The following is a 27903-nucleotide window of genomic DNA, read 5'->3' on the forward strand; positions in this document are numbered from 1 at the left end:
TTCATTAGATCAGGATTCTGTTATAAATGTTTGAAACAAAAAATTTATATACATTTGTTTTTGTCTAAATTAAAGCTTATGCTAGCTGTAGTTATCTTTTACTTTTGGAAGGTCACTTGAGACTGGTTTGTCTGTAGTTTTTCCTATGAAGCCAAAATTGTGTAACAAAATAATAATGAATTTTGAATAATTAGTCCAATCTGAAATGTTAATATTTTATTTTACAAGACAACCAGACAAATAAATAAATGCAATTATGAGTTTTATGTTTATATGCATGTTGTTTTTTGTTTAGTATGATGTTGTACAGCGAGCTACTGATTCCTCCATAATAGAACCACAGGTATTTTATTTCACTTTGGTTTCTTTTACTAATTCTTTTATACTAATACTTATATCTTGTCTTTTAGATTTAGAGAATGGTGTTACACAGTAACAAAATTTCTGTTTTTTTTCTTATTTTAAATAGCATTCTTAAACAGTTAAAAACCAACGATATATGTTGACAAATTATCAGACTTTTTCATTTCTTTGAAAATATAATGTTTTGATGTATCCTTTAAAAGACCTGCATGATTCACTTCCCATAGTTTTTCATTAAGAATGTTTTATAGTGACTGTATTGTCCACATAGAATAAATTGTTTAATGTCACTCCCCTTTTTGATTTTTAACTTAATTGGCTTTTAGGGTTAGTAAGAAGCAATCCATCTCTTAGTACTTTTCCTCAACTTTTCAAAACATCATCTCCAAAAGCATTGAGAAAATTGTAAACAAAATAACTAATCAACAATCATATTATAAGAATGTATTATTTCCCAATTTCATTTGATATGCCTACCATTCAAACACAACTCAACTGAAAATAGAATGTTGGGATAATTCAGTGATAGGTTCAATAATTCATTCTGCCAAAGTACATTAATGATCCTCTTGACAAATAGGCTTTCTTATTGCATTAATATGGCTGGGATTGTTATAACAGAATTTTTAAAAGTTAAGAGGGAAATAAATTATTATGATCTCATTACAAGTGTGAATTTATCCAAATTGCATTCTTTGTTTCTAACCATTTTTAAAAAAAGGAGAGAATTTATTAATGAAGATTTTTTTTTTTTTTAAAACTATGGCTTCCATAAACATTTCTGAATTGATTGTATTAATGAGTTCAGTTATGTACAGAGATTATCCAAGGGATATAGTCTTTAAATTTCTTTATTTTCATATTTTATTTTATCATTTTCAGAGATTTCTTTTAAAATTCTAGCAAAGTTGGTGAAATTTAACAAAACCTGAAAATAAAATCATCTTCTAAATTATTGCCATATTCCTGTGGCAGTTGTAATTTGAAATAGTAGCTATAGTCATATGCAGTGACATGCATAAATCAGAACCCTTTCAGGTTTTTTTTACTTACTTGATTTTTCAAATTGTAAGATAGCTGTTTTCTTTTTTTTCTGTAAAAAGTAGTAAACTGCATGATATTTCTTCTTTTGTATGATTATTAATAGATTTCACATGTAAGCAAACCTATGCAACATTTTTAGTTTGCCTTTCTGCATTTGTTTGTTTATTTATTGTTGTTTAAGTTTAATGCCACTTTAAGACCCATGACTATGTCATTTGCTGTCTTTTGGAAAAGAGAATACTATAAAAATGTGGTTCCATGTTCCATAAACTTTTTTTTCTAGGCAGCATACATTTTTAAAACAGATCACACTTTGCTAGTTAATGTGCTATTGTGCCTTTTTTCATATTTTGTTTATACATACATCAGGACATTGGTTTTCTCATTTGAATTTATTTACATTATGTCTTTTGTGGCCTTTTGAGCTTACTATGTGGTATGTGTTTTGCTTATTGTTGAAGATTATAAGGTGACCTATAGTTGATAACTTCAATGTTATTTGGTCCATGCTGAAGAGTTGTCTTATTGGTAACTTTACTACATTTTTTACTTTTTAATTGACGTTGCTTGGGTACAATAAACAAGAAAATTACCAAATTGATGTTACCTTTCAATCAAAAGAGTTTCAAAATTATGTTTTGATAGCTGTAAATCATTCAACTTAGAGCAAATTATAGAACTTCTGTCTAGGAAGTTGGGAAGAACACTGAATTTGATGTCTATTAAATGAAAATGTAGCATTTAACGTTAAGACATTGGAAATCTGACAGCACTACAATACAGGTAACATGGGGTCATTTGATGAAATCCAAAGTTATCTAATGACCATGGCTGGTGTTAAAAAATCTTGTATGAGTTTTAAAATTACTAGGTGTGACCCTAAAAAAAATCAGGTCAGTTGTCAGGTATGTTGCAAATGGTGCAAGCTTTTCAATTGTTAGAACTGGATTATAAACACCTGTAGTTGAAAATGATCAAAATGACAATGAGGTCTGTCATGCTCATTAAGTCCATATTAATTTTGAATCCATATTTCAGGAATTACTTCATCACAACCAGTTAGCTATTAGTGCTCTTCAGCCAGGTTCAACTAACATTCCCCAATTACAGCAACATGTTGTCTTACTCACCAGGAGACTGGATGAAATAAAGGAACAACATAGGTGAGCTAAGTTTCTACTCTCACACTTATATATAGGAGTTTATTGGAAACTGCAAAATATTTAAGATCTTTAAAAATCTTGAATTTGAAAAAAATTCTTACACTTTGATCCTGTAACCATTGAATTGTAGTTCAAATTTTACAGACCCTTTCACTCCAGAATATTAAAGTGCATGTTTCCTGTTAGAGTTTTTCATGTCAAGTCCATATATTCATGCAATTAATTCATTGTAGAAGCTATTAAGGAATAAAATTAGTTGTTGTAATCAAAATCTTATCTGGTGTTGTTAGTTGGAGTAAACTTGGGTAAAATTATCATTGTTTGTTTTTTACCAGGGCAAATTCTATTTTTGAAAGCTTAAGTTATATAAGTTTTTTGTGTACTTGTAACTGTGGTTTTCTTACACAAAGCTTTGAAAGTTTTTCGGAGTATTGGTAACTGGGGAAAGCATAGGTAAAGTAGCCAAAAGCATTTGGTGGACTGGTACTGGTGTAAACCTAGGTAAAATTATAAATGTGTTTGGTAAATTGCTATTTTGCATTTACCTAGTTTATTTTATGCCCAAGCTGTAGTGGAGGTCATTAAGCTTTACCCTTGTCCATCTGTAAGTCTGTATGTACGTCCCAAAATTGGTTTCTGTGGGTTTTTAACTTTAGTATGCCTCAACCAAATGTTATGAAACTTAAACACAATGCCAATTATCACAAAACAAAGGTTAAGTTTGAATTTTGGTGGTTACACACAATATAGAAAACTTTGTGAAATTGTGACTAAACAAAACCTTTTAAGTTATTTCCACAAAAATGCATAGTATTCAGTTAGATTTTTTTAATGTAGATTAGAGATAGCAGAATTACAAGGTAGAAGTGAAATGAATTCTTTACAGCCGCCACTCATTGACACACCCTTCAGGAAGAAACGAGTTCATTTTGAAGATCAGACAGAACAAGCTCAGAACATGGAACTGATGAATATAGATTTGGAGGTAAAAATGATTTATAAATATGAGCATTATGAATTGTAAAAAATTGTATGTATTTACCATGTATAAAATCGAATATTTGATACCAATTCAGTGTTACACATGTCTGTCATTAAATCATTCTAAAATGACAAAAGTGGTGGCTTGTAAGCTGGTTTTAACATATTAAAGGAAAATAAAACTGTTTTTATTGAATCTTTTACTTGGTAGAATGAAACAGATTGATTTAAGATAACTTTGCTTTATTTATATTTCAGGCAAAACTACAACAAGTAAAAACAGAACTTGCTCAAACCAAAATCAGAGAGAATGAACTGAATAATAAGGTATAATACAAATCAGTGATTTTCGTTTGTTACCTTTGTTTTACTCATCATTACTGCATTAACATGTACTCTTCAAGTTCAAGTCATTATGTCTAAATATCAGGCAATGAACTAAAGGAGTATATAAGGGGGAAATTTCAGTGAGGCATCATGCTGACTAGTGTAGTTTACCAAACTTCACATCTAGAAATAAATATTCAATCTGAAGAGATTCATGTTTTATTTTATATAAGATTTATTTAAAACAAGAGTCATTTCTACATTTTTGTATGCTGGTTAATTATAAATTATTTTCTATATTTAACTGTTATCTAAATACATTTTACTTTTAAGTTACATCATTATGAAGGAAGACATGGTGATATTGATTCACCACCTCTTAGTCCTGGTTACCATGCCACTGGTCCCCTGTTGCAGGAACCAACTCAGTGTGAGGTGAGTTATCTCCCCTACTTTTTCGTTTACTACATTGACAATGTGCCAAATAAACAATCTTTGAGCTTTGTTTTTATCAAACTACTGATAAAAAAGAATGAAGAGTAAAGGCCAAAGGTTGACTGCTTTCACATCTCTTAGTATTTATTTTTATTCACCACAAATCAATTTAACTTTATTGAACCATGGATAACATAGTTATCTTTAAATAAATTGGAATATTACTATTCACTGTCTTCTTTTGTTAATGCAAATAATGAATTATATAGCATTATGTGTTCACATGTAATTTATCAGATATTTTGCATATTGTGAAAAAAATGATAGCTAATGGAAGGGGTGCTATTATGACTAATATTAGACCTCATTACTGTTGACTTTTGTTTTTAGATATAGGAAGATGTGGTGTGAGTGCCAATGATGCAACTCTCCATCCAAGTAACTATTAAAAAAGTTATCCATTCAAACATCTTTGTCTGCTTCCAATTTGGCCTTGAGGGGGGGAAATGTGTTTTACTTGACTAAAATAATTATATCTACATGGAATTATATATTTAAATCTTGATATATTTTTTAGTATCTAAAGAACATACTATACCAGTATATGATGGGAAGAGAGACCAAGGTATGTTTTTAAGCTAACTTGAAGATCATGATTTGTTTTATATTTCTATTCCTGTCATTAGATTTGTACTTTGTTCACTCTTTCACTAGTAATAAAGAAAGGTATGTAATTAGAGATTGCCACATTACTATTCTTTAAACAAAATGCATCTTTTTCTGTCGTTTAGACATTGTTTTACTATTTCCTTTAAGAGAGAAAGCTACTTTGTTTCCTTAAGAGCTTAAAAGAGGAAATATTTTTATTTTTTTGGTTTCTGACCAAAACTATATGGATTGAGGTATTTTATTTTTTTTCATTTACAGACGCTTTCTAGAGTAATAGGAACTGTAGTACATTTTAATGATGAACAAATGAGGAAAGTGGTTGCAAGAGAGGATGCTAAAACTAATGTAAGTATATAAACAATGATAAACTATCTTCAAAATGAATAAGTACTTAAAGATATAATATTTTAAAATGGAATCTCTATTGGATTGTAATTACATTATTATAATTGTATTAAGTCAATGAAATCTGCTACCTAAGTAAATCAGTGAATTTTGGTAAACCAAAAATTTAAATATTAATGTAAGTTCAAGGACTTAAAATAGACGTCCCTGGTAAGTTCTAGTTTCCTTTCGACTTGTGTGCAGACTTAAGAAAAATGTTGGAATTAAATACTATGAAAAATTTAGTTTTTCCTCAATTCAAGAAATTTTTAGCCAAGAAAAAAAAGGAATCCACAGTATATCAAACAATAAAATAACACTTATCCTGAGATAACTATTCTGACTAATTTGGTCTTAAATATTATGCACTGAAATTAAAAACTTGAAAGTATATCAAATACATAAGTGTCGACTCTCAAAATCTCTTAAAAAAATTGTATTGTACAAAGATTCATGTTCACCATAAAGCTCTATTATGTAACCTTCAACATTTGAAATCTGAGGGGACAATTTTTTAATATATTTTGGAATATTTGGAGGCTCCCACCCAGATTAACAGAGTTGACATCTATGTAGATATTTATTCATAATTTGTACCAGAAAAGTTTATTTTGCTTATTGAAAATGCTGCTCCCTAGGAACCTTTGTCTGACAGAAAATTTATATGTATTTAAAGTGAGTTCGAATTTCCATGTGTGCTGGGTAATAATTCTTACCAAGCTTTGCATGAGATAATGCATTAACCCATGACTCACACTAAAACATTTTACAAGGTAGTGAAGCTTTGCTATATTATCCACAGGTCTGATCCAGGATATTTCTCGGGTTTGTTATATTTCTTCTTATCTTTCCATGGGTATTTCCTTACTGTTTGTCTATTCATTAAAATTTATAAAAAAATGTAAATGTATAGGAATAAAAAAAGGATGAAAAAAATATTGTAGAATTGAATTGCCAGACCAATACTATGTTTATAATCTTGACATTATGCTATAAACAGAAAAGAATATTTTACTTGTCTGATAAATAGATTTTTTCACAAAAAAATAATATTGATAAATTGTAGCATCACTCTTTTAAAGACTAGTACAAATGTATACATATGTATACCCTGTGCTCATGAAATCCTATTTCCTGTCAATACATATGCATGGGGCTTTGGTGTTGGTTCATTTCTGTTTATACACTGTAAACTCAGTATTTTTTACACGCTTTTATTATTGCAAGTGTTCAAAATTGAAGACAAATGCCAGGACAATTATTGCATTGAAAGGTAAGGTTGCATAGAACATGTAGAAACAATACTTTCAAAATTTGAAATATTCATTTTTGGTTTTGTGAAACATATCCCATGTCAGTTTATGCAATGATACAACATTTAAAAAAATACTGAGTTTACAGTATTTATTTCAGTTATAGATATATTTTGTTCATTAATAGGCACACATTTTATACACAGAACAATTTCAAGAATTAAAAGCAGTCAACATTTTTTGTGTAAAGATTGAAATGCAATCAAAACCCTATGTTACTGACATGATATCTAAATCTACCAATGCTTATCACTACCTTTTTGATACACAAAATATAGTGCATTCTATACATCCTATCCATGAACATTTCTAGAAATTTATCAATGTAATGTAATATATGCTCAGATATTCTAGTCACAAAATGATGTTACGCCTGTCAAGAAAATAACATAACTTTTGCAAGATGCAGGAATCTAATGTTGTTTAAAAAATCTAAATGAGGTCATTGTTACCTCTTTAAAAATTGGAGTTATCTCCCATTGTTCAGAATTTTAGTTGAATCAACAAAAGCCAATGATTTATGCAATGTAATATTTTATTTTACTTCCCACTGATAGACTAACACAATCTTAACCCTTCTGTGCTTACAGTTTGATTTATTAAATGAATATAATAAAAATGTAAGCTATGGAAAATAATATTACAAGGTTTATACTATTGATAAATCTTTTTAACATCTTCTAGATCTGTTTATGCAAATAAGTGTCAACTTGATTTTTTACAGGCTTGGCTGAGCACACCTTCCTAAAGAAAAAGTTGTTATGTATAACTTGTTTGTGAAACCAAAGAAACCAAGTAGAAATCCAGTACATATCTAAACAGTACCAAGTTATAAACCAATCAGGTGCCCTGAATATTCTCGTAGAATAGTTGGAATATTTGTAATTTTAGCATCATTCAGATACTGGATATGCCTGTATTGTTACATTATTGTGCTGTTATTATTTGTTTACTATTTATTTTGTTAAGAATTAAAATTGTATCGGTTTGTTTCTGTAAATTCAGTACAAAAGATAACTTGCTTAAAGATTTTGCTTGTATTTTTGAAACATCTGAACAAAGGCTGTGAGAAAATCTTGAGTAAAAGCTGTGATAAAATGTTCTTATTATATCAATACTAAATGATGTCACATAGGAGATCTGTCAGATTTTAGCAAACAAAGGCTAATGTTAGAATAAACAAAGACACAAGATTCGAGCTATATTTTGTTTTGCCAATTAATTATGTAATCACACAATCAAATTTCTTATGAAATATATCTTCAATTGAGAGTTAATATCTCAGCAGATGTGAGTCAGTTGGTATTTTTCTTTGCAAGAATTGGTTTATTGAATCACATTTTTTTCATCATCTCATTCTGCAATTGGATTAGTTTTGAAAAACATTTATTATCTTGCTTTATCCGATCAGATTGCTTTGGTATTTCACTTGTCTGTGATAATATTTACTAAGTATGGAAGATAAAAAGATAAAACCATTAGTTTGTCTTACAAAGGGAGCTAATCCACTGAAGCCTGAGTGAATACTGAAATGTTTGTCAGTTGTGTTCTGAAATTTACTGGTGCTGTTCTACATATTGCCTAGAGTAATACAAAATATATGTAAATATCTCTTAATTGTTATTTATGAAATTGATGGTTAATATGTATTTTCAGATGAATGAATCATATGTCTAGGTTTTGGGACCAATTGGCTGTTACACAAGGTTTAATATTTCATTGTCAAAGGTTGTGTTAGTAAATTGAAAAAAAATATGTATAGAAGCTTTTGAAGCTTCAATATCCGTCAAATACATGTATAATTTAAAGGAAATAAGAAAATTAAGTGACAAAAGTACAAGTATGAAAAATGATTTATTAAAGAAATTTTAACTTTCATTGTAAAATTGATAAATACTTACATGTCTATAGGTATTGATATTGAACATAATAGCAATGAAGAAATTCTTCTGTCCATTTTGCATGTAGAATCAGTAGTGACTATCACCAGTGACATTTCAGTTAATATATTAGAGTTGTATGTAAATAATAGAAGTAATATAATGTTGTGTAATGTCAAGTATAATTCCTTTGTTTGATGTGATGATCGTCTTCGTTTAATTGTGTAATCTTATGTCAAAAGAAAAGCATTAGTTATCCAACACTTCATACTTGTAAATTTCATTATTATATGTATCCCTAAGTTAAAATCTGAGGTTGTTATTTCATCAGAATGAAATGGGTAAAATTTGATTTTTAGCATTTAAGTTGGATAATTGTTTATAGTAAAGACATTTTTTCTGTCATGTTTGAAAAGTTCAGATGACATATAGTTTTATGTTTGTGTGTCTGTGCTGCTACTGGTAATAGTTATGCAGTTTTATGTGATAGCAATACTTTGATTCATGATTGGATACTTCAAGATGTGAGTTATTTAGATTTATAACTGATTAATTACATGATATTTGTATGATATTTATGTCAAGATGGATTAAATGCACTTCAGTTGTCGGTATAGTTCTACATTATAATTGATTTAACTTTAAGTTTTTACTCAAAGAAAGCATCCACAATAACTTATACTCTATGTAAAATGCTGGCTTTGGCTTAAATTCATGGTTCACCGGTGATATATATTATTATTCTGCATAATGCATAATGCTATTGCCAGCCTTAGTCACTCCATTTAAACATGGTAGAGAACTGTGTCAAGTGAACACAGACATTTTGTTTAAGTTTTTTTTTTTTTTTTCATTTGATCCTTAAAATGTTGCACTAAAGGGGGATACATGTATACCACAATAAACACAATACGTGGGTGGTAGCTTTTAAGTTGCTGACTATCTGTTTAGTTTGTATCTTTTGTTATCAATCAAATTACTTTGAATATATTTAAAACATTTTTAAACTGTCATTGACTTTTCCATAAATCAGCTGTACAATACTTCACTATGCCATACCTCTGGTACAGGAGACAGTTTCACAAAAAAAACTTCCGGCTTAGATTTGTCGTATATATACTGAATAGGGCTCTTCACAGTTAGTTCGGCCATATTGGATAGGGGGCAGATTTTCAGGAAAGAGGTGGAAATAGTATGAAAGTGTGGGAAATCCTATGCATGTTTCTAAGCAACTGCTCTGTATAAATGATGTTTTCCCGTATTTTCCACACTACTTTTACCTCCATTATGAAAATCTGCCCCCTATCCAATATGGCCGAACTAACTGTGGTGAGCCCCATTGTTCATGACTTAGGATCTATCTTAAACATAATTTTTTGTGAAACTGACTCTTGGTTTCTTATAAATGATTCTTTGGTAAGCATTTTTCACATGATTCAAAACTTGTTGCAGGTCTCTTATTAATTAGGAACTAAAAAATATATAGAAGATTAAAGTCTATTCAGATATTTTAAAACTAATCAATTCTGGAAGATTTTTTTATATAGTTTTGCAACATTTAACTGTAACATAAGGAAGATAATAGATAAATGAAGTCAATTAGTTTATGACCTTGTTAATAATTTATTTCCTGAAATATTGGGGTTTGTGCAATTATATTACTTCCTTGTTAGATGATTGATTTGTTATGAATATGTTATTCTGTTATTTTATGGTTATTTTTGTCACATCATAATAAGGTTTCAAAAATTTTCACATTAGAGTAAAATTAACTAGGACAAGGAGAGTATAAGTGCCTAGAGATATTTCAACTCTTTTCTATTTATAAATGACAATTTATAAGTAAAAGAGACAGTTGACCTCAAAAACAGTTCTTGGAAATGTGCTTTATTCAGCAAACGGTAAAAACAAATCAAAAATATGTCACAATCTTAATAAATTGCTAGGGAAATAGGCATTGCATATCCAGTATATGTAAAAGCTTAGACATTTTTGTATCAGATTTTGTTTTATAGAAAAGCTGTTACATAAGATATCTATAAAACAGGTGCATAACAAATGAAAAATTAAAAGCTATGATACAGATAGCTATACCTGTGATGTAGTCTGATATTGTACTTATAATTTATAGTTATTTAATTTGTTTGAAAGTATTCTTGTAATTTACATTTACTTTCACAAGAAGTGCATCAAAACTAAGAAGATAAAAAGTTTGTTTACAATTCTTTAGATTTTCCTTGTCCTTGTTTTCCAGTTCAAAATATAATATGTACCATTTTGGAATTTGAAAAGATAAAGATATCCTGTAAAGAAAATCAAAATGTAAGTTTTATGCACAAAATTTTATGCACAAATTATAATGTAAAGCTTTAGATGTATTTCTTAAGTTTTTCATCACAAATTAAGGAGTTAACTTAAGGAAAATCTCTTACAAATTGCATCAGAATAACAAATAGAAATGCTTTGTGACATGGAAAATTTTGCAAAGCATTTTGATCTGGGTTTTTTAAAGATTGCCTTTTTTCATTTTTTTCATAATTATTATAGTTTTTTCCATTTCCTTATATTAAAAATTGTTTTGATGCACACTTTTAGTTCAGTTTTCAACTGAATAGAATTAATTAATTTGCTATATGCAAGGAGGTACATTTTAAAGTCATCTGCAGTGAGTGGCATTTTTGTTTTTAGTTACTGCACTTTCAACAGTCAAACAGAAAAGGAAGCAAAACTAATTTCAATTGAAACTATTTATGTGATGTGAATATGCATAATCAGTAAAGATCTCAAGGACTAGCATTTAAAAAGACAACATCTACCCAGGCATTTTGGCATGTCATTTTTGTGTGTTGTAAGGATATGATACTCGGTCAATATACTCCAAGCAGTATAATACTGCGAGCTATTATTCAATTTAAACAATGCCCTTTTCATATTTGTTTTGTTTACAACAGTAACCAGTCATGAATAAACCAAACCATTAGAACATACCATTCTCATTTTTTTTTAATGAAACATGATTTAAGGAGAAGGTATGATAGAGCTGTATTTGCCCCTTAAATTAGAAAATCAAAAAGTGTTATGATTATTTTCCAAATGAAACCTTTTCAGATGTTTATTAGGCATACCTCCTCAGATATCAGTATTAAGATGTTCAACTCTCTTTTTCTCACATATTTGCATGAGGGCTTCCAACATTTTGTATTAACAAACTGACAAATTATCAAACGTTGCCACATTTTGAGATCTTGTACAAAGTTTTAGAACAAAATTTGCAATTTCAAGGGTGAAATGATGGCTCTTATCATACCTCCTATTTAGTGTTTGTTTTAAAAGATATAAAGAAATATAATTTCCATAATGCCATATCAAATTCATTAATCTTTTTAATTTAGAATAAATCATTTATAAATTATCAGCCAAAAAATAACTGTCTTCTGTGTTCCTGTTCATCATTGCAGCTGTGTATTAGTGTGGTATAAAGTTGTGTATTGTGAATGTATGAATGTGATATTTATGAGGGTTAAAAGATAAAAGGCTCATGCTTTACATTACTATACACATTATTATATAGTTGACACTATGTTGATAAAGTATATCACCAATATTTCTTGATTGTTATTATGATTACATATTTTATGAATCAATAAATCTATTTTTAAACTAATAATTGGGCTTTTATATACAGTCAATTGTTTGTTTACTATTGTCGATTAAAATCTGTTAAATAGTAAATACTATAAATCTCACCAATGTTTTCTATGGACAATAAATTTAAAGGGATATTATTTTCGCATACCTTGTTGTTGGAAGGGTCAATGTAGCCTATTGTTATACTTTGGTTCCAGCATATGTTTACATATTTTAGAAACATCTTCCTCTTAAGTGGTTGAGCAAATGGGGAAAAAGTTTGCATCAATATCTTAAAGAACTAAGGTTTCAAACTTTTATTAGATTACAACTGAACAAATTTGAGACCCTTTTCATTTGAACATGCTGCACTAATAAGTAAACTAATAGTATAAAGCTCAATATTTTCAGAAGGTGGAAGAGCTGGACAATCATAGCAGACAAACAGGGCTAAAATGATTTCATGTCTTTGTGTCCATGGGTTCAAGTTGTGTCTGATTCAGAACTATTAAGTGTCTTGAAGGATCTAAATGAACCCTAAATGTTTTGTCCATTAGGTCAATGCGCTTTACCTATATTTGAATATACAGTCTTTTGCTGTAAATATCTTATAAATGCATTGAAATGTCTTTTTATTTTATATTTTAGCCAAACACCACATGATTTGTAACAAATAAGGAAGGAATGTGTCTGCAAGGTCAAGGTTACAAACAGGTCAAGTTTACATTCCATATTCAATTTCAAAAGTAGATTCGGATTGTGAACTGTTGAATGCCTTAAAAATATAAGTGCTTGGTATAAATGTTATCCATTATAAAGGGTATATTGTGAATAAGATTGAAATTTCTGCAAGGTCAATATCAATACTTTGTATATTTTTTTGAATACCAGGGACAGAGAATCATTTTATGAACTTTTTCTCAGAATTTCAATAGTTTGAACATACATTGTGTTTCTCGTTTCTCGTTTATTTTATATATATTACACCGTTGGTTTTCCAGTTTGAATGTTTTACACTTTAAATTTTGGGGCTCTTTATAGCTTGATGTTCGGTGTGAGCCAATGCTCTGTGTTGAAGGCCGTACCTTGACCTATAATGGTTTACTTTTATAAATTGTTATTTGGATGGAGAGTTGTCTCATTGGCACTCATATCACATCTTCCTATACCTATAGACTATTTAGTGTTTAATACTTCCATGGTCTGACATATGGAAGGGTACTCGACTTTCTCGGTTTATTGATTTAATAAACTATTGAAGTAAAGTTTTCAGATTTAACCAGTTTCTCACTTCCTATGTGTAAAGTAAGGTCAATCACAATAATGTGTATCCGTCTGTCTTACTGGTTCGCCAGACCACCGTTGTCTGTCTTAAAGTTTTCACTTATTTATACGTGTATAATAAAATTAAAATTTGATGTTGCAGCGTGGTAAATAACATTATCGTCCTTTACGACAGACAATATAGGTGTACTGAAAGGTACACCACCTGCTTACCACTTTACATTATGTACTGTATTACAACCCTAGATACAGCCTACGAAGATAAGGGTCACTCAACAAGCGGATTTGGTATGATTCCTAATAAGACATCTCCCCCATAAAAGACAAAACGACACAAATTTACACCTATAGGTGACCCTACGGCCTTAAATAATGAGCATATTTTGATGTAGGTGGTCAAGTGGTCTAACGTGCTGGACTAGGTGTACGTGGTGTTGACAATGTAAGAGAAGCAAGGGTTTGAATCCTTCTAACAAATATAATATTGTTGGGCTAAATTTGAGAAGAATTTGATGTTTATATAAACGTGAAAATTGCACAAATAATCAGCAATTCAAAAAGTAACTATAGTATGTGCATCATAAAATATCAAATAATCATGCAAACTGACGAACTTCTGACCACGTATCATCATGTTTGTGGTCAATAGAATCATTGCAGATCTACTTCAACACCTTCTGTTCAGATAATAAGTTTTTTCTTGTTATAAAACCTCACATGTTCAGTCTGTTCACATAATTGGAATGGCTCTTTGCACTTTGCAAGTTTTGAACACGTAGTTTAATCTTGATTTCATAACTGATCTGAGCTCTACTGGTGAGTCTTATGTAGACAAAACGCACGTAATTGAACAGCGGTATACTACTGTTGCCTTTATGTATTACATCATAGGCCTGGTACTTTTGTGTATTTTTCTGTCCTGAATGTTCTTGCATTTATTTGCACTGTAGTCCTATCATGTAATATTGTCATTTTAGTGTTATATTTATCATTTTCATAGATGTTGCCATTTTAGTGTTATATTTAACATTATAATAAAAGCGCGATGTTTGGCTAACCGCAAAACCAGGTCCAACCTACCATTTTTTTCTTAAAATGTCCTGTACCAAGTCCGGAAAATGGCAGTTGTTATCTTATAGTTCGTTTCCGTATGTGTTGTATTGTCGTTTTTTGTTTTTGTTTCTGTTGTTTCATTGTATTCCTCATATAATTGATGTGTTTACCTCAGTTCTAGTTTGTAACATACATTTATTTTCTCCTAATCGATTAATGACTTTCGAACAGTGATATACTTCTATTGCCTTTATTCAGATATACTAGTAGTCAAAGGAATATTTTTGTGTATTTTGTTTTTCATTCATTTTGCTTCGAATCCTTTATCAAATTGACATAATAGAAACAAAAATCTAACCAGATTATTGAAAGTTAACTTTAAAACTTCCTCGATAAACATTAATCACAAGTTAGTACCATTGGAAAGCATGTCGTATGATCTATCTTTTTGAAAATGTCAAATATCGATATGGCGCAATTTCTGTCAAATCAAAATAAAAAGTTAATGCATGAACAATTATATTTGTAAAATAACATTTCCTATTTTTTCTAAAGCACAATTCCTCTAAACAGGATATATCAATTGCTAAATAAACGGTTTTTTTTCAGAATATCAATTACGCTTCTTTGAACGATTTTTTTCTGAGGAATTGTAGTAAAGAGGTCAAATAAACTTCGTACACAATTCCTGTAACAGGATTCACCAACTGCTAATTAAACGTTTTCCAAAATATCAATGACGCATTTGTTCTCAGGAATTGCAGCTAAGTGGTCAAATCAACTACGGCACACATATTACGTTATGGATTAATTATAAATCGCTGAAATTTATTCACAAAATATACTTCAAATACTCTTTTTCGTTCTCTATTTACTCCATTTACGCATGACATTTATAACGTGTTGTTCTCCCCTACTTTCTTTACAGCACTGAGTCGATATATCTGCTAGTGGAATTAAGTCCCCGATGATATTATCAGCTCAGTAGTAAATACTTCTGTACTGAACTGATTTTTAACAAAATATCTACAATTGCACGTTTATAAATTTTGAAATTATACAGAAACTAAGGTTTCGATTCCTTTATGCAAAGTTGGCGTCAAATAGATTTGGTTATGATTTTGAGGTCCTTTTTGGTTTATAGTTTGTTGTTGATAGAAATCCTTTGCTTTTAATTAGTGATGTCAAGTCGTACACTTTTGGGTAACCGGTAGTTTAAGTTAATGTTTGAAGGCCTAATCAATAGTTCCCTTCACATCGATATAAGAAGATGTGGTTTGAGTGTCAATGTCACTACATTCCATCCAAGTCATACATTTAAGTCTTATAATACGATGAATTGAAGTTCGGCCTTTGGTTTTATGAGGCTTGTCTGTGAAAATTCCTGTCGAAGTTTGACTTTTAATAATCAAACACGCAATATCAACTATGGCGTTTGTACTAACTTTGAATTGAAAAATATAATTAAAAAAAACGTCTTGATCACGTAGAATTTAATATGTTTGAAACCGACGATTCTTCCATTTTGTCTTGTTGTCTCCGAAAATAATGTGATGTGTTTCAATTAAAATTGATTAATCCTGATATTTGTACCATCAAATTTACATTAATTACATTCACGTTAGTTTGTATTTACAGTTTCTGAGTTAGCATTTATTTTAAAGTATGACAAAGACTTACACGACCATGACGACGGAGATTGCACATTCAGATGTAGGTCTACACAATATAAGATCAAAAATTAAAATAATAAAGTAACTCGTAAATTTAATAGTATTACTGATTAAAAATTACTATTAAAAAACATGAAACTGGTTGTGTTTCCATAAGATCTTGCCCCGATCATAGAGATATGTTCTAATTAATTTTATATTTTTGGATAAACAATACCAATCAATATACTGGATAATTGATCCGTCAAATTAATTTCCACGACGACAATTTAAAACAAAAACCACAACTATTTTATGATTTCAATACAAATTTTTATCAAATCTATTAAAATTGAAAAAAAGTCCGGTTAACCGGTTAGCGTTTTTTTGTATTCGGTCGTTCGAACGGTTATCCGGTTAACCCTTGACAACACTACTTTTAATTATTCGGCTCTGAGAGTTCCTGATGAAAGTAAATCCAGAAAAGTGCATCGACCGCATGAAAATTATAACTAGTTTTTTGTTTGTTTTTCTTTTTATATAAGTCTCTAATGTGTGTTTTGTTTGAAATCAATATGATATTTATATTTGTATACCCAACACTTAGGTCTTATGAACATTTGTTAAGTTGGAGACATTATTGCATGAAAAATTAAATGAGAAATACGAGTCAATGAGGAATTTTGTTGATTGTCTTTATAACCAGGAAGAGTGACATATACATATTTATTTAGTTGGAGTTATCATTGGTTCAACAAAGTGCATAATTGCGAAAAAACACAATACTATAAATATGGAAGGTTATCAGAGAATGATATTTAATATTTTTCAATTGAAGTCGTTGAGTTCCTCCTCATACACATTTTAAAATCTTAATTGTGAAAAAATTGCACTGCAATTATATACACATTTGGTCTATATCTGTTTCAATAACATAAAGTTTAGCAGTGTCAGATTTTTCTGGTTCCGCCTTACATCCTATCCACAATTTCACATATGACTCCAATGATAAACTCCATGGATACTTTATACCAAGTTTAACAGTATTAATATGACATATGATATCACCATCATGGTCAAGGATATGCAAAGTATGATTGCCACAGTCTGAAATAATAACACGACCCAAGCTATCACAAACAACATCTCTTGGATCGAACGTCGGTTTTTGGTCCACAGATGAGGTTCCATTGTACGTAAATCTCAAACTTCCAGACTGATCTAGTATAACCAGACGACCAGTAAACGCACCAGACTTGTCAACAACGCAGACATCTGAATTTGTGTTTTCACAGAGTTTGTACGGATACGTAAAAAGTCTTTTTGTTCCTGCAAATTGATATTCAGATTTTATATTCTTATCTGACGAATATCGCACTACTTTTCTTTGACTGTCGACTTTGAAACTATAACGATGTCCCTCAACCATGGACACTAAAATGTCCTTGTTTCCATTGATGTGAATACCTGTTGGGTATAGAGGAGAAACATCCAAAAATGTTTGAGAAGAACCATCAATTGTTGACACTGTTTGAATTATAGGGTCATCTGGACAAGTGACGAGAATTTTGTCAGCTGCTAAGTGTGCCATATCATCTGCAGTAACATTCAGTTCGCTTACTTTCTGTAAATCGTCGTTGTGATGAACAAGCATTATAGTTTCACCACTAGAGCTTCCAATCCAAGAATATCCACCACTAAGCTGACACACAGAGGAAATAAATCGATAATCTGTATCCAAGACACCAGCAACTGATGTTTCCACCTTAACGCCATTAGTGGTTTCGCTAACAGTATCTCCACCATTCGTATTCAATGAAAATGAAACGACACCAAGACAAATGTCTGCGTCAAGGTCACTCTTCTCGAAAGATGGCGATTCGATTGCAGGTACTCCCTGTGAGACATCTATTTTATCCAGTTTCTCTTTTGTTGAGTTGGCGGATCGAATAACTCCAATTCGTTCACAAGATGAAAGTGATTTGTAAATGATCTGCTGACAGTCCTTTAATTCCGTTTTAATTAGATTCAGATCCATTTCTGTTTTACACAGTATTTTTTCAGATGTATTGAAATGATCATCTAAGTCATTCAAGAGAGAGTCTCTTCTCTTTTCTAACACTTTCTTTTGTACTTCTGTTAGTTGAATAATTCTCTCTTTCAAAAATTCAATTTCGGATTTCTTATGTCTTTTTTTAAACTTGGTTCGTTTAATGTGCAATGAAATTTCCTTTAGTGAATCGTTTTCTATTCCTGCAAGTCTCATTTCTAGTTCTTCTACCTTAACGTTATAAACACAGTCTACCTGTTGAAACAAGTGTCCAGAATGTGTAATGGCAATGCATTCCGAACAAACCAAACTTTCGCAGTTTTGGCAGTACATAATAACATCACTTTTTTCATGATCCGTACATTTAATAAACTTAGTAAATGGCAGAGCATCTCGATTACCATATATCTGAATAATTTTATGTGACGTTGTAGCTTTTCCTTTCGAGTGAACTTTCCGACAATTTTCACAAAGAAATTCTTGACATTCAAGACATCGAGAATGTACACTGACACTTGTTTCGCATAGATTGCATACTGGTGGACTTTCTATTAAAGACGAAATGCACCTATACGGCTTTGCCATCGTTTATCTTTTGATTAATGATTGTGAAAAGTGAAAACAGGGAAGATATTTATCAATATATATATACGAAGGATGCTGATTTCCTGTGATCAGAAATAAGTTCATATTTAAAAATACCGAGAAATACTTCCTTAATTGCTTTAAAATTATTGGATCACCAAAGTGATAATAACAATATCTATATACGTCACATTGATATTTTGCAAACTTGAGTTCGTATTTCAAGAATTTCCAATTAGGATTTTCTTGTTTATTCTTCAATGCAGATTCATTCCACTTTGATAAATAATGTTCGAATTTGTCAGGTTTTTTGGACTTCCCCTTTCTGAATTACCTCGGAGTTTGTTATTTTTGTTATACTTTTTTATATTCTGTAAAGAAATAGCAATGAGACAGCTTCTTTAAAATTACTTTGTTGTTCATTGAACATGAAAGAGCTTTTCGGAAAAGAAATACGAATAAATAAATGCAACAGTATAGTATACCTTTGTATTAAAGTAATCGATTTGAGTGAAACAAATCCGGGTCACAAACCAAAACAGATTGAAACACATCAACTCAAAGAAAAAAATGTGGGTTGGACCTGGTTTGATGGCTTGCAGGACCTCCCGCATATATGGCATGAATAAAAGTAATGCTTAATTGATAACATTACATGACAGGAATACAGTACAAATAAACGCAAGAATCCTTCAGACAAAGAAATACACGAATAACTAAACAATTGGCCTAAATCCCAATACTCATTGGTTTCTTATTCTACATTTAAAACCATTGCCCAAATTAATTCTATTCACATAATTAGAATTTACCTGATAAAATACAAATAAAACTCATATCAATAGACTTGTCGTACCTTCAATAATTCATAAACATTGTCGTACATTCAATAATTCATAAACATTGTCATGAAGGTACGACTTTCAATTATTCAAATACATGCCCAAGAGTGAGAATAGAAACACATCGATTCAGTTCACTGTACGGTTATAACGAATGAACATTTATATGATTATATTTCCAAAACGAAAACATTTTGAAACGTTGAAATTAACAACCCATCAGACAAAATAAGGTGTTTTCAATCGATATACAACAAGAAATCACATATAGATAGCTAACAAATTATCACCAAGAGAAGTACAAATCGCTGTCTTTCTGTGTAGCAATTTTACTAGCAACATTAGACAGGATGACTATCTATCATGGGGTCAACAGATGTTGTCATGTTCTTGGAAGCAAGATGTGATGTTGGAAGCAGTTGCAGGAGTTAGCTACCCTATTATCGTTTAAATAAATGATTGTGGTTCCTTTGAGTTGACTTACACTTCAAAATAAAATAGGAACTTGTAAAATGTTACTCACAATAGTAGAAATGCGCAAGCAAAGTCATAATCGTACTGACATTTTTTATGTAAATAAACTCATCATAGATACCAGGACTAAATTTAGTATATACGCCAGACGCGTTTTGTCTACAAAAGACTAATCAGTGACGCTCGAATTCAAAAAGGTTAAAACATTAACATTCAATTGAACATACGTTAACAGTGTAACTTTAAATATAATGAACAATTTTGACATTTGTTAATGGTCACGAATATCGTGAGCGAAAAGTAAAATAAGTCGAATGTAAACTTTGTGTGCGCGTGCTTCTTATTTCATATTCGAAGCGTGTGTGCACAAAACCCCTCATCTGATATCATTTTTCGGAGCGCGTTTGTAGGTACCTCTATTATCTCATATTCGAAGCGTATGAACACATACTTTATTTTATATATGAAGCATTAAGCGCATGTGATTCTATATCTCATTTTATAGTTGGATCATCTGTACACGTATTTCTATATCACATTTTTCTATTCAGATTGTCTGTAAACATATTTCTTAATCACATTTTGTGATCTGGCGTCCCGAATTTGACGGACTTCTCAAATTTCCTTAATTTTGCGATAAATAAGAATGTCGTAAGATTACAATTTCAGTTTGGCGTCCTTTCAAAAAACAAATGATTTTCTACATTTCTTTTAGTAAAACATGCATTTTCTTTCATTGGAAGAATAATGGTCCACGTAAAGTAGACGAGAACATGGATACTTGATTGGAATCTAAATAATTGTATTGGTCCTTCTTACAGCTGACATCAAAATTTACATCCTCAAGTATTGTCACTATATCATATCTGCAATGAAAAAACTTAAATAAACAAATAAATAAAATACTATGTCTAATTTACATCTATAAAATCAATTTTTAAGGTGATAATATTTTTTATTTGTGTGTGTTCTCAATAAAAAAAAGCTATCTAGAGTAGGGAACGAACTTTTTGTACATCAGTTGCTTGTACAAAAGAGTAAAAGCGGAGACAAGACTTTTTTTTTATAAAGGAGTTAAATACATGCAACAGTAGTATACCGCTATACAAAAGACATAAATCGATTGAGAGAAGACAAATCCCGGTAACAAACTGAAACCGAGGGAAAACATCAACCATAAGAGGAAACGAGGAAGCAACAGAACACTGAAGTGCAACAAAAACAATCGAACTATTAGATAACAGCTGCCATATTCCTGACTTGGTACATGTGAAATAGTATTGTGAGTTTAAGTTTCTAAGATATTTTATCATATGAGATATGGTATAATGAGCAATTGCAAGGATTCCTTCTGTTTACTGTTAGGTGAGTACAATGAAACTTAATGTTAAATCTAAATAGAAATGTGGCATAATCTGGTTAGTTTGTAAATGTTAGAACTTTTAACACTCTTTATTCTGTTACTTTAAACATAGTACTTTGACCTATAATATAACTTTTACAAATTATGACTTGGATGGAGAGTTGTCTCATTGCACTCATACCCCATCTTCATATATCTACTAACGTCTACACTTACTGTCTACTAACGTCTACACTTACTGCTTAGAGTTTTCTTTAAGGTTTTCGTATAATGCATTGAGATACCAAGAACCTGTCTGTTCATGTCTGTAACTTAAGTATCCAGGCAATGTCGAATATCCAACTAGAAAATCAACGTCGTTTATCAGAAATCTTGATTTCTCTAATTCACCTGGTTTTGGTTTGGCATCTGTAGGAACAATACTTTCGGATCTTAAATTTTGATCTGGAATAATCAAACATAAAATATAAAGTTCCGTGAAATAACAAGTAATAACCTTTGTCTTACTCGAAGAAAAACTTATCAGGATATATATAAAGTTAACTGGATGTATGAACACTTGTTTAAATAATCTTACTCCACATCAGTTATAATTCTCTTTATATGTTTTCGTGTGTGTTTTAACCATTTTTTGTGTCTCTTTGTAAGTTGGTTGCTTTTCATTGAGTTTATAAAAATAGCAAATGGTTTTTTTAGTGAGTTTAGGGGAAATTTTGTACATAATTTTATGATCGTTATATCTTGACTGTTGCATATTTTCTAAAAATAGAATCAATGACAATTATATATAATTCTGACATGACAGTCATATAAATTCAACACATCATGCAACAGTCAAATGCACAATGTTCTATTACAAAATGTTTTTTTAAATGATCAGTTGATATCGACCAACTAACCTTCTTCCTCTGCCTGACACGACTGTAGGAAAAATAGTTTTGGTTTTCCTGTTAAACTTGGACATTTTCCACTCCGAAACCGACGTATTTGTTTGTTAAGTATCACCCGTAGACCATCACACCCGTATACTTGATTGACATTTCCATGACTGGATATAATACAAATAAAACTGTCAAATTTCTTGTGGTCTGTTTCAGTCATTAATTTAATTTCCCATTCCATTTCCCAATGTTTAAGATTATCTTTTCTTGTAACTAAGTACCCCATTTCTAATAACAAGTCCTCCATTTTATCTGCAATGTATAAAATAAAATTGAAAATGGAAATAGGGAAAATGTAAAAGAGACAATAACCCAAATCATGTGTTCAACTGCTATAATAAAGTGTATGATTTTTTAAGCAAAATATTCTTAATTTCATTCCCCACATTTAAAAATAACCCATAACTAATGCCACTCTTTTATTTGTTGTTAAATGTAAAATCACAAAAATACTGAACTCCGAGGAAAAATCAAATCGGAAAGTCCCTAATCAAATGATAAAACATATCAAACGAATGGACAACAACTGTAATATTCCTGACTTGGTACAGGCATTTTCAAATGTAGAAAATACTGGATTGAACCTGGTTTTATAGCGCTTAACATCTCACGTATACGTCTAGTCGTCTAGTTATACGTTTAAGAAAAGCATGTGTTCTACAGCTATACTAAAGTTTTTTTTTTTAGGCAAACGATTCCTACTTTTTTCACCACTTTAAACAAAATGTACTGTTACTACTCTCTCGTTCTTTGTAAAGTTACGATTTAGGCAATGATATTGTTTTTGGTAGATGACCACACGGTCATTAAATACCATGCAGAGACACTCAGTGTTATGTTATATTTATCTTTACACGAATATTAACAAATTGTAATTTTTTTGTATTAATCCGAAACATAATTTGTAAATAGTTTTTATTTTCCAAAGTTTTATTCAAATGACAAAAACTTTAAAAAATTTGAATGACTCCTTTATGTATTAATATGATAGGTGAAACATAGTTTTGACTTCTTTTTCGCGAAATAAAATGCTACAAAAACATTTTATAAATGCACCAAAGAAAGCTTAGCATTTCGCCTTGATGGTAAAATGCGTTAATATTGGAAAGAAACATTATACCGGTTTACTCGGCATTCAACTTTAATACAACTTTAATTTACGCAAAATGTAAAAAAATATTATTTTTGAACTAAGAATCGATCTCTTCACGGTGAAAACATATTCATACATGTTATCAAACATTTAATTTAATGTTTTACTTTGTTTTCATGATAGCACTGCTAGTTTATTCACATTCCTGAAATCTTCTCGTTATTATCAATATACCTGCATCAATTTCTGCCCCTGGTCTATCCTTGAAATCATAGCTCCATGGATCTCCGGGAACTTGATAAAACTCATAGTTTGTCAAAATAAGGGCATGACCTAAAATATTTTGAACGAATAATTCAACAATTTTTTTAAGTACAATATACAATTAAGAAAGGCAATGGGGAATGTGTCAAAGCGACAAAAACCCGACCATAGAGCAGACAACAGCCTAAGGCCACCAATGGGTCTTCAATGTAGCGAGAAACTTCCGCACCCGTAAGCGTCCTTCAGCTGGCCCCTTAAAAATATGTACACTAGTACAGTGATAATGGACGTCATACTAAACTCCGAATTATACACAAGAAACAACAATTAAAATTCATACAAGATGAAGGCAAACAGTCCAAGCTTTTGAAATTGTGCAGTTGCTTTTGTTTTGTCCTTTATTCTGAAGTAAGTTAATTGAAAAAATATATCAGTTTTAGAGGGAATAGCAGGTGTGACTATGTACGATAAAGTTACATTAAAACATTTAGCGATACTCTCAAAATAAAAGGACAGTTTCGTATTTCTGAATTTTTCTCTACTGATAAGAATGTGATTGTCTCGACAGGTGTAATTGTATCTTGAACAAGAAAGGGTTTTGGATAAACCGGTTTAAAGAAAGTATAGTTTAAATGCAGACAACTTTTACCTCTAGATTTTGAATCCATTCGATAATGAAATCCCTCATTATAATCCTGAAATTGTCTTACAAATAGTTCTATCTCCGTTCTAGAGTAGTTTCCAGTTTCCAGATTTTGTACTTTTTGAAGCAACTGTGATAAAAATTCTACCAGCGCACTGTAATTCCGATCACCTCTCATTTCCTCTATTTCGTCTAACAGGACCTGCAGTTCAGGTAGAGGTATTGTTGTTACTCCTGCAGGGTATTCAACTATCTGAGGACGTACTGGATTATTCCGTCTTTCAAGTTGTTTCTTTTTCTTTTTATCCTTGTCTATAACAATCCAAGATTGAAACTAAATGTGTTAGTAAGATACGAATACCTCATCTCTACTACTCCTTTTAACCTTTTTAAACCAAAAATAAAACCTTTTTTTAAAGATATACCAATAACATTCTCCACAACTAAACCAGACTTTGGTCTATAAGATATTGACATTTATATTTTTATACTTTCTTACACATACATTGCTTTAAGGCTTAACAAAATAATTCAAAATCAAAAACTGTCAAGATAACCTCATTATGAGCTCTGTTCATTAATAATGATATGAACAAATACAAATATCCTAAGCAAGTTTCGTTATTTCGTTATATATTTGGTTCAGAGTATTTAATTGTGTCGTACGCATCAAAACCACATTTTTTATTTTCCAAGCTACATCATTGTCTCTTCTTCTCAGTCAATATACCATATTATCTTTATTTGATATTCATAGCAAAACAATGAATAAATAACTGACATACATTACCTCCTGGTCCTCTAACCATTTTTCCAGTATTTTGAGGTTTCCCCGTATTCCCTGCAATTTGACTGGACCTTCCTGTATTACTAGCAGTTTTGTCAGATTTCCCGGCAGGCGTTACATTTTGACTTGACTTTTTTGTATTTTGAGCAGATTTACCAGCATCAACATTAGTTTGATTACTCCTTCCGGTGTTTCCATTATTCTGAATAGATTTTCCGGTATTTGCAGGTTTTAGTGGATTCATTCCTTTCTTTAAATCATTTTGTTGTTTACCAGGTTTTTGTCCACTTTCTATGGATGTTTTCACAATATCAGCCGGGTTTCCTTTCATTTGACCATTGGGTTTATTTGGCTTATTGGCTGGTTTCGGCGTATTGGTTTGAGTTTTCTGTAAATTGTTTGCTTGATTTCCTAGTTTCTGCTGTCTGAGTTGATTTTTTTGTGAATTATTTTGCTGGTTTTCAGCATTTTGAGCTACTTTTGGGAAAGTATTCGACTGCTTTGGTAGATTCTGCATATTTTGTTGCACTCTACTTTGTTGATTGACTGATTTCTGTGTATTTGGTTGTGATGTCATTTTATTGCTGACCAGATTTCCGGCCTTGTCTTGGTTTTGCTGACCTTTGTTTACAGTGCTTTGCTGTTTCAATGGTGGAAGACCTTTTTGGTAGGAAGTTTGAGAATTGTTTGGTCGATTTTGTTGTTGTTGTGATTTTTGCATGTTGGCAGGGAGCATACCACTTTTCTGTCTTTGTGCTGGAATCGACTCTGTTTTTGTAGTTGATTTTTGTCCTGTCTGATTTTTTGAAACTTGTCCATCCGGTTGTGGTCTATTCAATCTTTGCTGTTGAGATTTTTTGTCAAGATCCTGACGCTCTTTTAAATTATTCAACTGTGCAGCCGGCATCGATTTTACGAGGTTATTTGTTGTTGTATCCATTTGTTTGTTCTTAGAAGAAATGATCTGAGACTTCGACAAATCAATTTTTATTTTTGATGTCTGTCCAGGCGGAACAACATTTTGAAGTCCTTGTATACTCTTCAGCTGGCCAGTCGGCATAGATTTTGCTACATTATTAATTGCTTTGCCGTTCCTTCCGTCGGTTTTAGAAGGAATTACTTGAAACTTTGACATTGTGTTTGGCATTTTCGACATCTGTCCAATATTTTGTTTTTGTCCAGGTTTCTTTTTTTCATCACCTGTTCCATGATTGTTATTTTGCATACTTCCCAACTTCCCAAGTTTTTGAACAGATTTGGAAGGTTCATTTTTACTTATTCTTTGTTGTGACTTCGATAACTGAGGTTCATTTTTACTTATTCTTTGTTGTGACTTCGATAACTGAGGTTCATTTTTACTTATTCTTTGTTGTGACTTCGATAACTGAGGTTCATTTTTACTTGGCGAAGGCTTTATCTAATAAATAAAAAATAATTATAAAACACACTACAAGCAACAGTGTATACGCATCTTAATATTTGTAACAAGATTGGACTTGACACCAATAATCAGTTGAAACTAAATATTCGTGCATATTCTTTTCTTGGTTCAGTTGAACTTTAATCTTGGTTTGAAAATATATACCAATATTGAGTCCTATTTCTGAATTTACATTTATTGTAATGACCTTAGAAATCGCAAATATTCAAAATACATTTTCTTTGTCTTGTCTTTATATGAAAAATCTAAGACACAGTTTAGTAGATTTAAGCTGACATAAACAAAGTCTTTCGCAATTTCAAACTTTTATTTTTTATATATTTTCTTTCAAATATGGCCATTTTGTAACATGCCAGTAATGGTGGCTTTACAAAACTTTCTGAATGCTTCTGATCTATTTTTTTTTTTTTTTTTTAATAATAGTCCTTTATTAGTTTGAATCTTTACAAATACGGTTTTGATACAACCATCCTAACTTTTCCTATATTACACTATTGTGACGTTTAAATTATCAAGATTTGTTCTTATAAAATTGTGCTGGTCATCTAAAACTAAGTATAATTTTTAAATATATATGTACATTCGTTGCTCTACAATCTGTCGATACCTGCATCTTGGCATTGCACAAGATCATGTTTCTCTGACTGTTCTGTTAATGACGTCTCTAAGACTAGGTGTTTTAAAATGAGATTGCAAATTATCCATGCAAAATTGACATTGTAGTTTTTTTCCACCTGTTAAGGAACTTTTGGATTTGTGCTCTTTGATATTATATGTATTTTGTCTGCCAAACTATATGTCTCCAGCGTACCCGAAGATTTTTTTTTATACCACTAATATCGGTCTACTACGAGTTTATCACACTTGAGCGGACTAGGACGGATATATATCATGAGCATTGTTTTTTTTCAAATGCACATTTTGATATTCCTATAATCACAAGGTTGTAAGGAGAAAAATGACTGTAGCTAAGGCGTGAATGTTGTTAGTTTTTCATTACATGTTTTACACATGTACGTCCACCTCATATTTCTCATATTTTCACAATAATCAGACATAAAATGTTCATATACTTATCCTTAAATGTCTAGGCCCCCTCCAATGAATGATTGATACTCAATAGTAAATCCAATTACATATCTTACCATTGTTGTATTTTTTTGTATATTATTCTTTGATGCCATTTCTTCATTCTATATCATTCTAAAGACCAAGGCTACAAAATAGAAAAACCTACATTGGTCT

At 30.8% G+C, this 27903-nt stretch overlaps 3 protein-coding genes across 4 annotated transcripts in view; 1 reads left to right on the top strand and 2 right to left on the bottom strand.

Moving 5' to 3' along the window:
* LOC134706837 (golgin subfamily A member 4-like) overlaps positions 1–11609 on the top strand; it is a 32062-nt gene extending 20453 nt beyond the window's left edge. Inside the window, exons 15-23 of one of the 2 annotated variants that reach the window (XM_063566147.1) lie at positions 296–343; positions 2446–2570; positions 3408–3555; positions 3810–3878; positions 4212–4313; positions 4891–4938; positions 5241–5327; positions 6169–6191; positions 7404–11609. In XM_063566147.1, the coding sequence (XP_063422217.1) occupies positions 296–343; positions 2446–2570; positions 3408–3555; positions 3810–3878; positions 4212–4313; positions 4891–4938; positions 5241–5327; positions 6169–6174 (633 nt within the window). In that variant the 3' untranslated portion in view covers positions 6175–6191; positions 7404–11609. The remainder of the gene's footprint in view (positions 1–295; positions 344–2445; positions 2571–3407; positions 3556–3809; positions 3879–4211; positions 4314–4890; positions 4939–5240; positions 5328–6168; positions 6192–7403) is intronic. The other variant, XM_063566146.1, reaches the window with a different exon arrangement.
* A 5053-nt stretch (positions 11610–16662) lies between these two features.
* LOC134706839 (protein wech-like) lies at positions 16663–18850 on the bottom strand. The gene has a single exon (XM_063566148.1). The coding sequence runs from the start codon at positions 18808–18810 to the stop codon at positions 17074–17076; it is 1737 nt and encodes a 578-aa protein (XP_063422218.1). The 5' UTR covers positions 18811–18850; the 3' UTR covers positions 16663–17073.
* Positions 18851–20507: 1657 nt separating this feature from the next.
* On the bottom strand, positions 20508–27874 carry LOC134705677 (GATA zinc finger domain-containing protein 14-like). The gene is made up of 7 exons (XM_063564398.1): positions 27804–27874; positions 25221–26634; positions 24437–24742; positions 23758–23856; positions 22389–22682; positions 21729–21933; positions 20508–20992 (listed from the first exon to the last, which is right to left on the bottom strand). The coding sequence occupies exons 1-7, from the start codon at positions 27840–27842 to the stop codon at positions 20860–20862; spliced, it is 2490 nt and encodes an 829-aa protein (XP_063420468.1). The 5' UTR covers positions 27843–27874; the 3' UTR covers positions 20508–20859.
* Positions 27875–27903: the final 29 nt, after the last annotated feature.

Source organism: Mytilus trossulus, chromosome 2 (assembly GCF_036588685.1).
Source record: "Mytilus trossulus isolate FHL-02 chromosome 2, PNRI_Mtr1.1.1.hap1, whole genome shotgun sequence".
Classification (NCBI taxonomy): Eukaryota; Metazoa; Mollusca; class Bivalvia; order Mytilida; family Mytilidae; genus Mytilus; species Mytilus trossulus.

Bases quoted from the DNA above. Each gene is read 5' to 3' on its own strand.
- LOC134706839 (XM_063566148.1), bottom strand. From the start codon at position 18,810: ATGGCAAAGCCGTATAGGTGCATTTCGTCTTTAATAGAAAGTCCACCA.
- LOC134705677 (XM_063564398.1), bottom strand. From the start codon at position 27,842: ATGGCATCAAAGAATAATATACAAAAAAATACAACAATG. The intron at 21,934-22,388 runs GTTAGTTGGTCG...TGATTATTCCAG, and splicing joins GTGTCAGGCAGAGGAAGAAG to ATCAAAATTTAAGATCCGAA. The intron at 20,993-21,728 runs GTAAGTGTAGAC...TTTTCATTGCAG, and splicing joins CTTAAAGAAAACTCTAAGCA to ATATGATATAGTGACAATAC.